This window comes from Loxodonta africana, chromosome 3 (genome assembly GCF_030014295.1).
Source record: "Loxodonta africana isolate mLoxAfr1 chromosome 3, mLoxAfr1.hap2, whole genome shotgun sequence".
NCBI lineage: Eukaryota > Metazoa > Chordata > Mammalia > Proboscidea > Elephantidae > Loxodonta > Loxodonta africana.
In genome coordinates, this window is record NC_087344.1 from 16,815,245 (window position 1) to 16,827,579 (window position 12,335).

The 12,335-nt window shown below is 38.9% G+C and overlaps 1 protein-coding gene across 1 annotated transcript; it reads left to right on the plus strand.

Moving 5' to 3' along the window:
* The first annotated feature begins 405 nt into the window (after positions 1–405).
* LOC135230505 (olfactory receptor 7G3-like) lies at positions 406–993 on the plus strand. Its single transcript, XM_064279859.1, has one exon. It carries the CDS (start codon positions 406–408, stop codon positions 991–993), a length of 588 nt encoding a protein of 195 aa, XP_064135929.1.
* Positions 994–12,335: the final 11,342 nt, after the last annotated feature.

Genomic DNA, 12,335 nt, shown 5'->3' on the forward strand with positions numbered 1-12,335 from the left:
TGCTGACATTTGATTGTAAGTCACCTCTTCTTTTCCATCAGATTCATCAACAATATGGAACCTAGAAACCAAACAGGAGTTTCAGAATTCCTTCTCCTGGCACTGACAGAGGATCCCAAAGTGCAGCCTCTCCTTTTTAGCCTGTTTTTGTCCATATATCTGGTCACTGTCCTGGGAAACCTGCTCATCATCCTGGCCGTCAGCTCTGACCCCCACCTCCACACCCCCATGTACTTCTTTCTTTCCAATCTCTCATTTACTGACATCTGTCTCAGCACCACCATGATCCCATAGATGCTGGTGAACCTCCAAGCACAGAATCAGAGCATCCCTTACGCAGGATGCCTCACCCAGGTCTGCTTTGTCCTGATTTTTGGTAGTTTGGAAAGTTTTCTCCTTTCGGTAATGGCCTATGACTGCTATGTGGCCATTTGTCACCCACTGAGATACACAGCTATCATAAATCCCCACTTCTGCGGCCTGCTGAGCCTAGTCTCCTTGCTCGTTAGCATTGTGGATGCCCTGCTCCACAGTCTGATGTTGTTGCGACTGTCCTTCTGCACAGACCTGGAAATTCCTTACTTCTTCTGTGAAGTTTTTCAGGTCATCAAAGTTGCCTGTTCTGAAACCCTCATCAATAACATCATCTTATATTTTGCAGCTAGCATACTAGGTGTTCTTCCTTTCTCTGGAATCATTTTCTCTTATATTCAAATTGTATCTTCCATTCTGAGAATACCTTTAGCAGGTGGAAAGCATAAAGCTTTTTCTACCTGTGGGTCTCACCTTACAGTTGTTTGCTTATTCTATGGGACAGCTTTTGGTGCGTATATGAGTACAACATTTACACACTCTTCCAGGAAGACTGCAGTAGCTTCAATGATGTACACTATGGTAACTCCCATGATGAATCCCTTCACCTACAGCCTGAGAAACAGAGACATGAAGGGAGCCTTGAGGAGAATCATCAGGTGCACACCTGCTTTTCAGTGATTATATTACCTACTTTGGGTTTGGATTTCTAGATCTCTAGATTTTTTCATCAAACCACAGATGGCTGCAACAGACTCAGCTGTCATATCCAGACATCATGCTCAGAGATACCAAATAGACTGTCCCCAGACCTATTGTTAATAGAGGACTTATTATTAATAGACCTTTCCATAAAATCGATACAGAAGACATCTACTTCCATCTGATCACTGAGAATAGTATCATATCCATTTCTAACGAAAGTTCTGTTTGGGAGAAAATAATTACTGTGAGAGCTTTAGATTGACAATGTAGAGTATGTTTTCTGTTGGGAAGTTAATTCCTATATCCACTACAAGCACTTAATATGTTGCCTGGCACCTAATACTCGATAAAATTTAACTAGGACCACAGTGTTCTATATGTTGCCTTAATATATAAGGCTTATTTTTGCTTGTTCTCACATATTTTCTACTTTCTCCAAAGTTTTTTTTTTGGTTTACCATTATTGTAGTATCTATTAGCACGTTTTTCTCATCTTAGTAATTAAGTCAAATGAATAACTGTTGAGTAGGCAGGGTGGAGCGGGTAGTCTGTTTTGGAACCACATTTGCTTTGATCCTTAAAAAACCAAAAACAAAAAAATATTGATCAGCACGTATATGAGATGTTACTTTTCTCCTTAGTCACCTTATTTTGCAGTTTTTCTTTCTCATCTCTGGTGAGTCCACAGAGGCTAAGGAAAATTATTAGAATCATTGAAGTTTTAGGGGATTGGCTGTACTCTTAGGAATCTCATACAAATGTTTGTAATGTATATTTATGAGGAAAAGGATTTTTCTATTGACATGAACTTTATTTTAAGGACGATGTATAGAACGTGAAATAGAATGGGACATAGGGGAAGTTGGCAGGCTTAGGGAGATCACTTTTCCACAACTACAGAGAAGCAGAGCCATCTGTCAGAATCGTCTCTGGGTGTTGGGGGGACAACAAAACAAATCTTGTAGGAGAATTAATGATGTGGCTGGAGAGACTTCTGATCACCACTGATAGTTGGCAGGGGGATTGTGTCTAGCACTAAATCAGGAGGTCAGCTCCTCACCAGACACACCAGGTATATTGTAGTGCAAAGTTGTCTCCCTTTATGTTCATAAAACACTTGCAGAGATGAGTCTCCTGAGGCCTTGTTCATACTGTGGGTTTCCATACCTCACCCAAGACCTACTTTGATATCTGGGGAGTCATCTGAAGGATGAACATTCTAAGTAATTACTTCTTTGAGATTCTGATGCATGCTGAAGTTTCGGAAGTACAGCTTTAATATTAGATGATAGAGAATGGGTTTAGAATCTAGAATATGAAAGAATCTGGAAAGTGGAATTTTTTGAATTTTACTTATTATTAAAATATCATATGCAAAGTACAGTACGAAATGTATCAGTAGTTCTTAAAGAATAGTAGTATAATGAAAGCTCATATACCCATGACCTGGGTTATAAAATAATGGCATCACCATATAATTCAATGAATACTCTCCCACTCTTTTGTCCTGTACCCTTCTGGTGGCAAACACTATCTTGAAATCTATATTTATTGCTTTCTCTGAAGTTCTTGTATTTTGTTGAATCTTATTGTTATCGATTTAATTGTGCCTCCTAAAAAGATAGGTTGAAGTCTTAACTCCTGTAAATGTGACTTTGTATGGAAATAAGATCTTTGAAGATATTATGTGTTAACATGAGGTCATACAGTAGTAGGGAGCATCCTAAACCAATATGAGTGGTGTCCTTATTTTTTTCCTTATAAAAGAGAAGATATTGAGACAGAGAATCAAAGAAGGAGGAGGTCACGTGAAGACAAAGGAATAGATGGAGTTATGCTGGACCTGCAAGCCAAAGAGCTCATAAGGATACCAGAAATTGGGAGAGACAAGAAAGGATCTTCCCTCAGAGATTCGGAGGGTACATAGTCCTGTTGACAGCCTGAATTTGGAATTTTAGCCTCCACAACTTTGAGACAATATTTTCTTTTCTAATTTTAAGCCTCCCATTTTGTGGTAGTTTGATACTGCAGCCTTGTATAATTCTTATTGTTTTAAGTGATTCTAACTCATAGCGACCCTAAGTGACAGAGTACAATTGTCCCATAGGGTTTTGGGGGTTTTTTTAATTAGTTTTTATTGTGCTTTAAGTGAAAGTTTACAAATCAGGTCAGTTCCTCATAAAAAAATTATATACACCTTGCTATAGACTTCTAATTGCTCTCCCTCTGATGAGATAGCACAGTACTTCCCTCCCCTCTCTCTCCTCGTGTACATTCAGGTAGCTTCTGACTACCTCTGCCCTCTCATCTCCCCTCCGGACAGGAGTTGCCAACATAGTCTCATGTGTTGACTTGATCCAAGAAGCTTGTTCTTCACCAGTGTCATTTTCCATCCCCTATTCCAGTCCAATCCCTGTCTGAAGAGTTGGCTTTGGGAATGGTGCCTGCCCTGGGGTAACAGAAGGTCTGGGGCCCATGGCCTCCGGGGTTCCTCCAGTCCCAGTATGACCATTAAATCTGGTCTTTTTATGAGAATTTAGGGTCTGCATCCCACTGCTATCCTACTCCCTCAGGGTTTCTCTGTTGAGTTCCCTGTCAGGGCAGTCATCAGTTGTGGCCAGGTACCATCTAGCTGTTCTGGTCTCAGGCTGATGTAATCTCTGGTTTATGTGGTCCTTTTTGTCTCAGGCTCATAATTATTTTGTGCCTTTGGTGTTCTTCATTCTTCCGTGTTCCGGGTGGGTTGAGACACACTGATGCATCTTAGATGGCCGCTTGTTAGTGTTTAAGACCACAGAAGCCACTCTCCAAGGTGGGATGCAGAATATTTTCTTAATAGATTTTATTATGCCGATTGACTTAGATGTCTCCTGAAACCATAGCCCTCAAACCCCTGCCCCTGCTATGCTGGCCTTTGAAGTGTTCAGTTTTTTAAGGAAACTTCTTTGTTTTTGGTTTAGTCCATTTGTGTTGACCTCTCCTTTATTGTGTATTGTCTTTCCCTTCACCTAAAATGAAACTTATCCACTCTCTAATTAGTGAATGCCCCTCTCCTCCCTCCCGCCCTCCTCCCTCTCGTAACTGTCAAAGAGTATTCTCTGCTTAAACTATTTATCCAGTTCTTATAATAGTGGTCTTATACAATATTTGTCCTTTTGCAATTGACTGATTTCACTCAGCATAATGCCTTCCAGACTTCTCCATGTTATGAAATGTTTCATGGATTCAACATTGTTCTTAACTGATGCATAGTATTCCATTGTGTGAATATGCCATAGTTTATCCATTCATCCATTGATGGGCACCTTGGTTGCTTCCAACTTTTTGCTATTGTAAACACTGCTGCCATGAATATGGGTGTGCATATATTGCTTCGTGTAAAGGCTCTTATGTCTCTAGGAATTATTCCAAGGAGTGGGATTGCTGGATCGTTTTTTTATGGTAGTTCTATTTCTAGCTTTTTAAGGAAGCGCCAAATCAATTTCCAAAGTGGTTGTAACATTTTACATCCCCACCAGCAGTGTGTAAGTGTTCCAATCTCTCCACAGCCTCTCCAACATTTACTATTTTGTGTTTTTTGAATTAATGTCAGCCTTGTTGGAATGAGATGGAATCTCACTGTACTTTTGATTTGCATTTCTCTAATGGTTAATGATTGAGAGCATTTCCTCCTGTATCTGTTAGCTGCCTGAATGTCTTCTTTGATGAAGTGCCTGTTCATATTCTTTGCCCATTTTTTAATTGGGTTATTTGCCTTTTTGTGGTTGATATTTAGCAGAATCATGTAGATTTTAGAGATCAGCCACTGGTCAGAGATGTCGTAGCCAAAAAGTTTTTCCCCATCTGTAGGTAGTCTCTTCGCTCTTTTGGCAAAGTCTTTGGATGAGCATAGGTGTTTGAATTTTTAGGAGCTCCCGGTTATCTGGTTTCTCTTTGGCCTTTTTTGTAATGTTTTGTGTTCTGTTTATGCCATGTATTAGGCTCCTACCATTGTCCCTATTTTTTCTTCCGTGATCTTTATCATTTTAGACTTTATGTTTAGGTCTTTGATTCATTTTGAGTTAGTTTTTGTGCATGGTGTGAGGTGTGGGTCTTGTTTCATTTTTTTGCACATAGATATCCAGTTATGCCAGCACCATTTGTTGAAAAGACTGACTTTTCCCCATTTAACTCTTTTGGGGCCTTTGTCAAATATCAACTGCTCATATGTGGATGGATTTATGTCTGGATTCTCAATTCTGTTCCATTGGCCTATGTGTCTGTAGTTTTACCTGTACCAGACTATTTTGACTACTGTGGCTGTATAATAGGTTCTAAAATCAGGTAGAGTAAGGCCTCCCACTTTGTTCTTCTTTTTCAGTAATGCTTTACTTATCCAAGGCTTCTTTCCCTTCCATGTGAAGTTGGTGATTTGTTTCTCCATCTCATTAAAAAATGTCATCGGAATTTGGATTGGAATTGCATTGTATCTACAGACGGCTTTTGGTAGAATAGACGTTTTTACAATGTTAACTCTTCCTATCCATGAGCAAGGTATGTTTTTCTACTTATGTAGGTCTCTTTTGGTTTTTTGCAGTAATACCTTGTAGTTTTCTTTGTATAGGTCTTTTACATCTCTGGTTAGGTTTATTCCTAAGTATTTTATCTTCTTGGGGGCTACTGTAAATAGTATTGATTTGGTGATTTCCTTTTTGATATTCTTTTAGTTGGTGTAGAGGAATCCAACTGATTTGTGTATGTTTATCTTGTAACCTGATACTCTGCTGAACTCTTCTATTAGTTTCAGTAGTTTTTTTTTTTTTTTTGCGGATTCTTTAGGGTTTTCTGTGTATAAGATCATGTAATCTGCAAATAGAGATATTTTTACTTCGTCCTTACCAATCTGGACGCCCTTTATTTCTTTATCTACCCTAATTGCTCTGGCTAGGACCTCCAGCACAATGCTGAATAAGAGTAGTGATAAGTGGCATACTTGTCTGGTTCCTGTTCTCAAGAGGAACACTTTCAGAAGCTCTCCATTAAGAATGATGTTGGCTGTTGGCTTTGTATGTTGTTGTTGTTGTTAGGTGCCAGCAAGTTGGTTCCAACTCATAGCGACCCTACGCACAACAGAACGAAACACTGCCCAATCCTGCGCCATCCTTACAATTGTTGTTATGCTTGAGCTCATTGTTGCAGCCACTGTGTCAGTCCACCTCATTGAGGGTCTTTCTCTTTTCCGCTGACCCTGTACTCTGCCAAGCATGATGTCCTTCTCCAGGGATTGATCCATTCTGACAACGTGTCTAGAGTATGTAAGACACAGTCTCACCATCCTTGCCTCTAAGGAGCATTCTGGCTGCACTTCTTCCAAGACAGATTTGTTTGTTCTTTTGGCAGTCCATGGTATATTCAATATTCTTCGCCAACACCACAATTCAAAGCCATCAACTCTTCTTTAGTCTTCCTTATTCATTGTCCAGCTTTCACATGCATAAGATGTGATTGAAAATACCATGGCTTGGGTCAGGCACACCTTAGTCTTCAGGGTGACATCTTTGCTCTTCAACACTTTGAAGTCCTTTGCAGCAGATTTGCCCGTTGCAATGCGTCTTTTGATTTCTTGACTGCTGCTTCCATGGCTGTTGATTGTGGATCCAAGGAAAATGAAATCCTTCACAACTTCAATCTTTTCTCTGTTTATCATGAGGTTGCTCATTGGTCCAGTTCTGAGGATTTTTGTTTTCTTTATGCTGAGGCATAATGACTTTGTATAAATGCCCTTTATTATGTTGAGGAATTTTCCTTCTATTCTTATTTTGCTGAGAGTTTTTGTCATGAATGGGTGTTGGACTTTGTCAAATGCGTTTTCTGCATCAATTGAGAAAATTGGGTGGTTCTTGTCTTCTGTTTTATTTATATGGTGGATTACAGTAATTGTTTTTGTAATATTGAACCATCCTTGCATAAATGGTATAAATCCCACTTGGTCATAGTGAATTTTTTTTTGATATGTTGTTGAATTCTATTGGCTAGAATTTTGTTGAGGATTTTTGCATCTATGTTCATGAGGGATATAGGTCTGTAATTTTCTTTTTTTGTGGTGTCTTTAGCTGGTTTTGGTATCAGGGATATGCTGGCTTCATAGAATAAGTTAGGGAGTATTCCATCCTTTTCTATGCTTTTAAATACCTTTTGTAGTAGTGGTGCTAACTCTTCTCTGAAAGTTTAGTAGAACTCTGCAGTGAAGCTGTCATGGCCAGGGCTTTTTTTTGTTGTTGTTGTTGGGAGTTTTTTGATCACCTTTTCAATCTCTTCTTTTTTTATGGGTCTATTTAGTTGTTCTACCTCTGTTTGTGTCAGTTTAGGTGGGTAGTGTGTTTCTAGGAATTCATCCATTTCTTCTAGGTTTTCACATTTGTTATGATACAATTTTTCATAGTAATCTGACATGATTCTTTTGATTCCAGTTGGGTCTGTTATGATATGGCCTATCTCATTTTTTAATCTGGTTATTTGTTTCCTTTCCTGTATTTCTTTAGTCAGTCTCGCCAATGGTTTATCAATTTTGTTAATTTTTTTTAAAGAACCAGCTTTTTTTTGTCTTGTTAACTCTTTTAATTGTTTTTCTGTTTTCTAATTCATTTAATTCTGCTCTAACTTTTATTATTTGTTTTCTTTTGGTGCCTGGCTGTTTCTTTTGTTGCTTTCTTTCTATTTGTTCAAGTTGCAGGGACAGTTATTTGATTTTGGCTCTTTCTTCTTTTTGTATATGTGCATTTATTGATATAAATTGACCTCTGAGCACTGCTTTATCTGTGTCCCAAAGGTTCCGATAGGAAGTGTTTTCATTCTCATTGGATTCTATGAATTTCTTTATTCCCTCCTTAATGTCTTCTATAACCCGGTCTTTTTTGAGCAGGGTATTGTTGAGTTTTCAAGTATTTGATTTCTTTTCCCTGGTTTTTCTGTTATTGATTTCTGCTTTTATGGCCTCATGGTCTGAGCTATTACCTGGTATATGAGCGTATGAGTCCATTCACTATTCTTGAATAGAATCAGCTCAGGTGTCCTGATAGTGGGTCACCTAGTGTGTGGTGTAGGCTCTCACCTACTATCTTAGAGGAGTAGTGGTGATGGTTGTATGCACCAGTTTCTAGTAGCGGCAAGGGGTCACACACTCCAAGGAAGGCAGGGTGCTGACAGCTTTCCCCCAAGTGCCAGTGAGGAAGGAGCCTCTATGTTCTCTAGAGGACTCTGGTGGGTGGTCTCTACAGCTGTACCTTAGGCACCCAATGCTTGTACCTCTAAAGATTGGTAGGTGTCACTATCCTCAGACCCCTTTAGCAGGTGGCTATGTGGTGTGGATGGAGTCTCAGCCCTCAGTTCCCTGCTGTGGATCAGTGAGGGCTCTGTTTAATAGGTAGAGCCATATTAGACCTCCAAAACTTGTCTTTCCACTTCTAAGCTACAATAATTACAGTCAGATCTCTAAAAGAATTGCTTTTGTATTAAAATGGCCACCTGGTTCCATATAGGAGTGATAGCCAAAAACTGTGTCTCTTATGCCTGGATGGAGCTAGTTCTGTACTGTTACTCCAGTTTAGAGAACTCAGGAAAGGATTTTTCCCCTGATTGTTAATTGCTGCTTTTCCCAGGCCAGGAGAATGGGTTAGAAAGAAAAAAAAAATCCCGCAGAGCACTTCACTCTCTGGCTCAGGGAATTCCAATGTTAATGAAGCCAGCTGGGGCAGGGAGGGGAGGGATCAAATAGATTGGAGAGAGTAGCCTGGTAAAGTAGACAAAATCACTTTTGTTATTTGGTGAGGACTGTTTTATCTGACATTCCAGAGGGGTGTGTAGACTGTGTGTGCTGGCTGGGTCCTGCCGAGATTGCCCCAGGCGGTTAGGGCTGCCTCCCGTGCTTGCCTTGACTCAGGAAGCCACAGTCAGCCTCACCACTCTGGCCCCAAAGCTCCACAAGGGCTCAGGTCTGGGGCGTGGCTAGCGAGGCTCTGGAACTGGTCGCTGCTTCAGAATGAGATTCTCGCTCCCTTGTCACTCAGGTCAATTCCTTAGTTCTGTATTTGATGGTCACAATTCATAGATTGTCATGTATGTAATCGATTCACTTGTTTTTTCAAGCCTTTGTTACCAGAGGGATCAGCAGAAGCTTCTGCCTAGTCAGCCATCTTGGTCCCACCCCCATAGGGCTTTATTGGCTGTAATCCTTACAGAAACAAATCGCCATGTCTTCCTGTCACGAGGCTTTTGGGTGGTTTCAAACCATCATCCTTTTGGCTAGAAGCCAAGTGTTTAATCATTGAGCCACCAGGACTCCTTTGGCACACCTATGGAATTGCCACTAATTAATTGTACTTGCTCTACAAAACTGGCCATATGATTCAAGATAGTTGTTTTATCAGTCCTGGGTGTATTCCCATCTAATTTATAAATTTCACTATTTTTAAACTTATTAATAGTGAAATTTCAATGAATGAATTATGTGTCCTGATTGTGCTTTTGAAATTCAATCATGTTGTTGTGTGTAATTGTAATTTATTTGTTTTCAATGCTGTATATTTTTCCATTGTGTATGGTGACATTACAAAATATGTATTCCTTCTGATGTTGATGGAAATTTTGGTAGCTAATTTGCTATTAGGAATAAATCTGTTTGAATATATTCTTATATGTCTCTTGGTGGAAACTGGAGTGAATTTCATACCTGGGGTGGAATTTTGGGGTGTGGGGAAGTACCTACTGTGCTTTGAGAACTTCCAAAGAGTTTTCTTCAGTGAATGAACCAATATAAACGTCCGTAAGAAGTTCCTAATGAGCCATATCATTGCTGATACATTTTCCCTTGTTCTATTTAGTGGTTGTGAAAATTATTTCATTTAGATTATTTCATGACATTTCTTTTATTGATGAAGCCAAGCATCTTCTCACATATTTAAGAGCCATTTATTTTTCCTCTTGAGGAAATTTCCTTTCTGGCATTTCTATTGAGCTGTTTATCCTTTTCTTACTAATTCATACCAATTCTTTATACAACCAGTAAGTAAACCTTTGTCAGTTATATGCACAGCTATTTCTTCTTTGGATGAATGGATTTTTTTTTTTTTTTTTTGCATATGAACATAGGTGCTTAGTTTTAGTATAGTTTTATTCCTCCCAATTTTCCTTAATGGATTGTGCTCGACAGATCTCATTTTTGAAACTACTAACTACTAATTACCTTAGTCTAAAGAATTTATAATTTTTCTTTTACTTTTGAAGCCTGGACCCACCTGTAATTTATTTTTGCCTTTCCTATGATGCAGGAATTCAAATTCATTTTTATGTTGCAGAATCTTTTATTAAATAATCCATCCATTCACTGTAATGGCACTTCTGCAATAAATAAAGTGTCCCTTTATATGCTGGTCTTTTTATGGACTGTCTCTTTATCAATAAGTTCTTTGTATCTACCCATGTACTCCAATTGCAGTTCTTAATTATTTTAACCTAACAGTCAGCTAAGAATACATTTGTTGTCATAACAATTTCCAACCTCATTCAGTTAGAACCACAGAGGTATCACAGGTTGAATGCTTTCCTGATAATTTGCAATTTACCACAAAAATCTTGACAGCAAAGAGCCATAATTTCAACTTATGGTGTGTAATATGGAAAAAATAAATATACTGAAGCTAGTAGTCTGGAATTAGGAAAAGTTGGAAAGCAAATGTCTGTTACATACTCAGTCCATTTTGATTACAAACACTGTATTAGAAAGTGCTGAATACATTTTCAGAAAGGACATCAACATTCAATGAACCACATGTAGAATTAGCTTTTAGAATCTGTATTTTTAGGGTACATTTGCTATACTATCACTTGTATTCATACAAGATATATATCAACAAAATAAACGATCTTTTAAGCCTAAACATGGTATGAGCCTTCTTGATATTGTTATTAGAATAGGGGTGCCTTCAAATGTGCTTAAAGAAAGAAGACTAGAATTCATTAACAGAAGGGAGGTTTGTCCACATGTGCCAAGGGCCTGAAAAGGGTGTGAGCAGGAAGAATTGGGGGGCGAGGATGACATATTCCTGGTGTGTGTATGGGAACTATCCAATGTAAAGTGCTTCCTTCTTTGAGCCTTGTTCCTTAAGGATTTGGAATACTCTAAGATCAGAATGGGGCCCTGGTTGCACAGTGAGTAAGAGCTATGTCTGCTAACCAAAAGGTCCACAGTTTGAATCCACCAGTCGCTCCTTGGGAACCCTATAGGGCCATTCTACTTTGTCCTATAGGGTTGCTATGAGTCGGAATGGACTAGGCGGCAATGGGTTTCGTTTGGTTTTGGAAGATCAGAATGATAGCAAAAAACACTTACTAATGAAGAACTTTGGCTATGGAATGCTCAAGGGCCATAAAGACTGCAAAGAGTACACCTTTGACAACACATTCAACAGCCCTTTCAAGGTCCATGGACTGTGCACCTGAGCCCTGAGACAGTCCACATAAAGACCAGCACATAAAGGGATGCTTTATTTATTGCGGAAGTGCCATTACAGTAAATGGATGATTTAATAAAAGATTCTGCAACATAAAAATGAACTTGAATTCTTGCATCATAGGAAAGGCAAGCACCTGTGCACATTTCTCATCCTTGTAAAACCCATAATTATTTTTTTTAATTTTACCACGGTAAAATATATATAACAAAATATTTGCCATTTAAACCATTCTTAAGTATGCTGTTGTTATTGTTAAAAAGGTGCTGTCAAATCAGTTCCAACTCATGCTGACCCTTTGTACAACAGAACAAATCACTGCTGAGCCACCCTCACAACTGTTGCTATGTTTGAGTCCATTATTTCAGCAACTGTATCAGTCCATCTCTTGAGGGTCTTTTTCCTTTTTTTGCCTACATTAAGTATGATGTCTTTCTCCAGGGACTGATTCCTCCTTATAACATGTCCGAAGTATGTGAGATGTAATCTTGTCATCTTTGCTTCTAAGGAGCATTCTGGTTGTACTTCGTTCAAGACAGATTTGTTCGTAGCCCATGGTATATTCAATATTCATCACCAACACGACAATTCAAAAGTGTTAATTCTTCTTAGGTTTTCCTTCTTCATTGTCCAGCTTTCCCATGCATATGGGCAACTGCAAACTCCATAGCTTGGGTCAAACTCACCTTGGTCTTCAAGATGCCTGTGTTAGTCATCTAGTGCTGCAATAATAGAAATACGACAAGTGGATGACTTTAACAAAGAGAAATTTACTTTCTCACAGTCTAGCAGGCTGGAAGTCCAAATTCAGAGCATGAGGTCCAGGGGAAA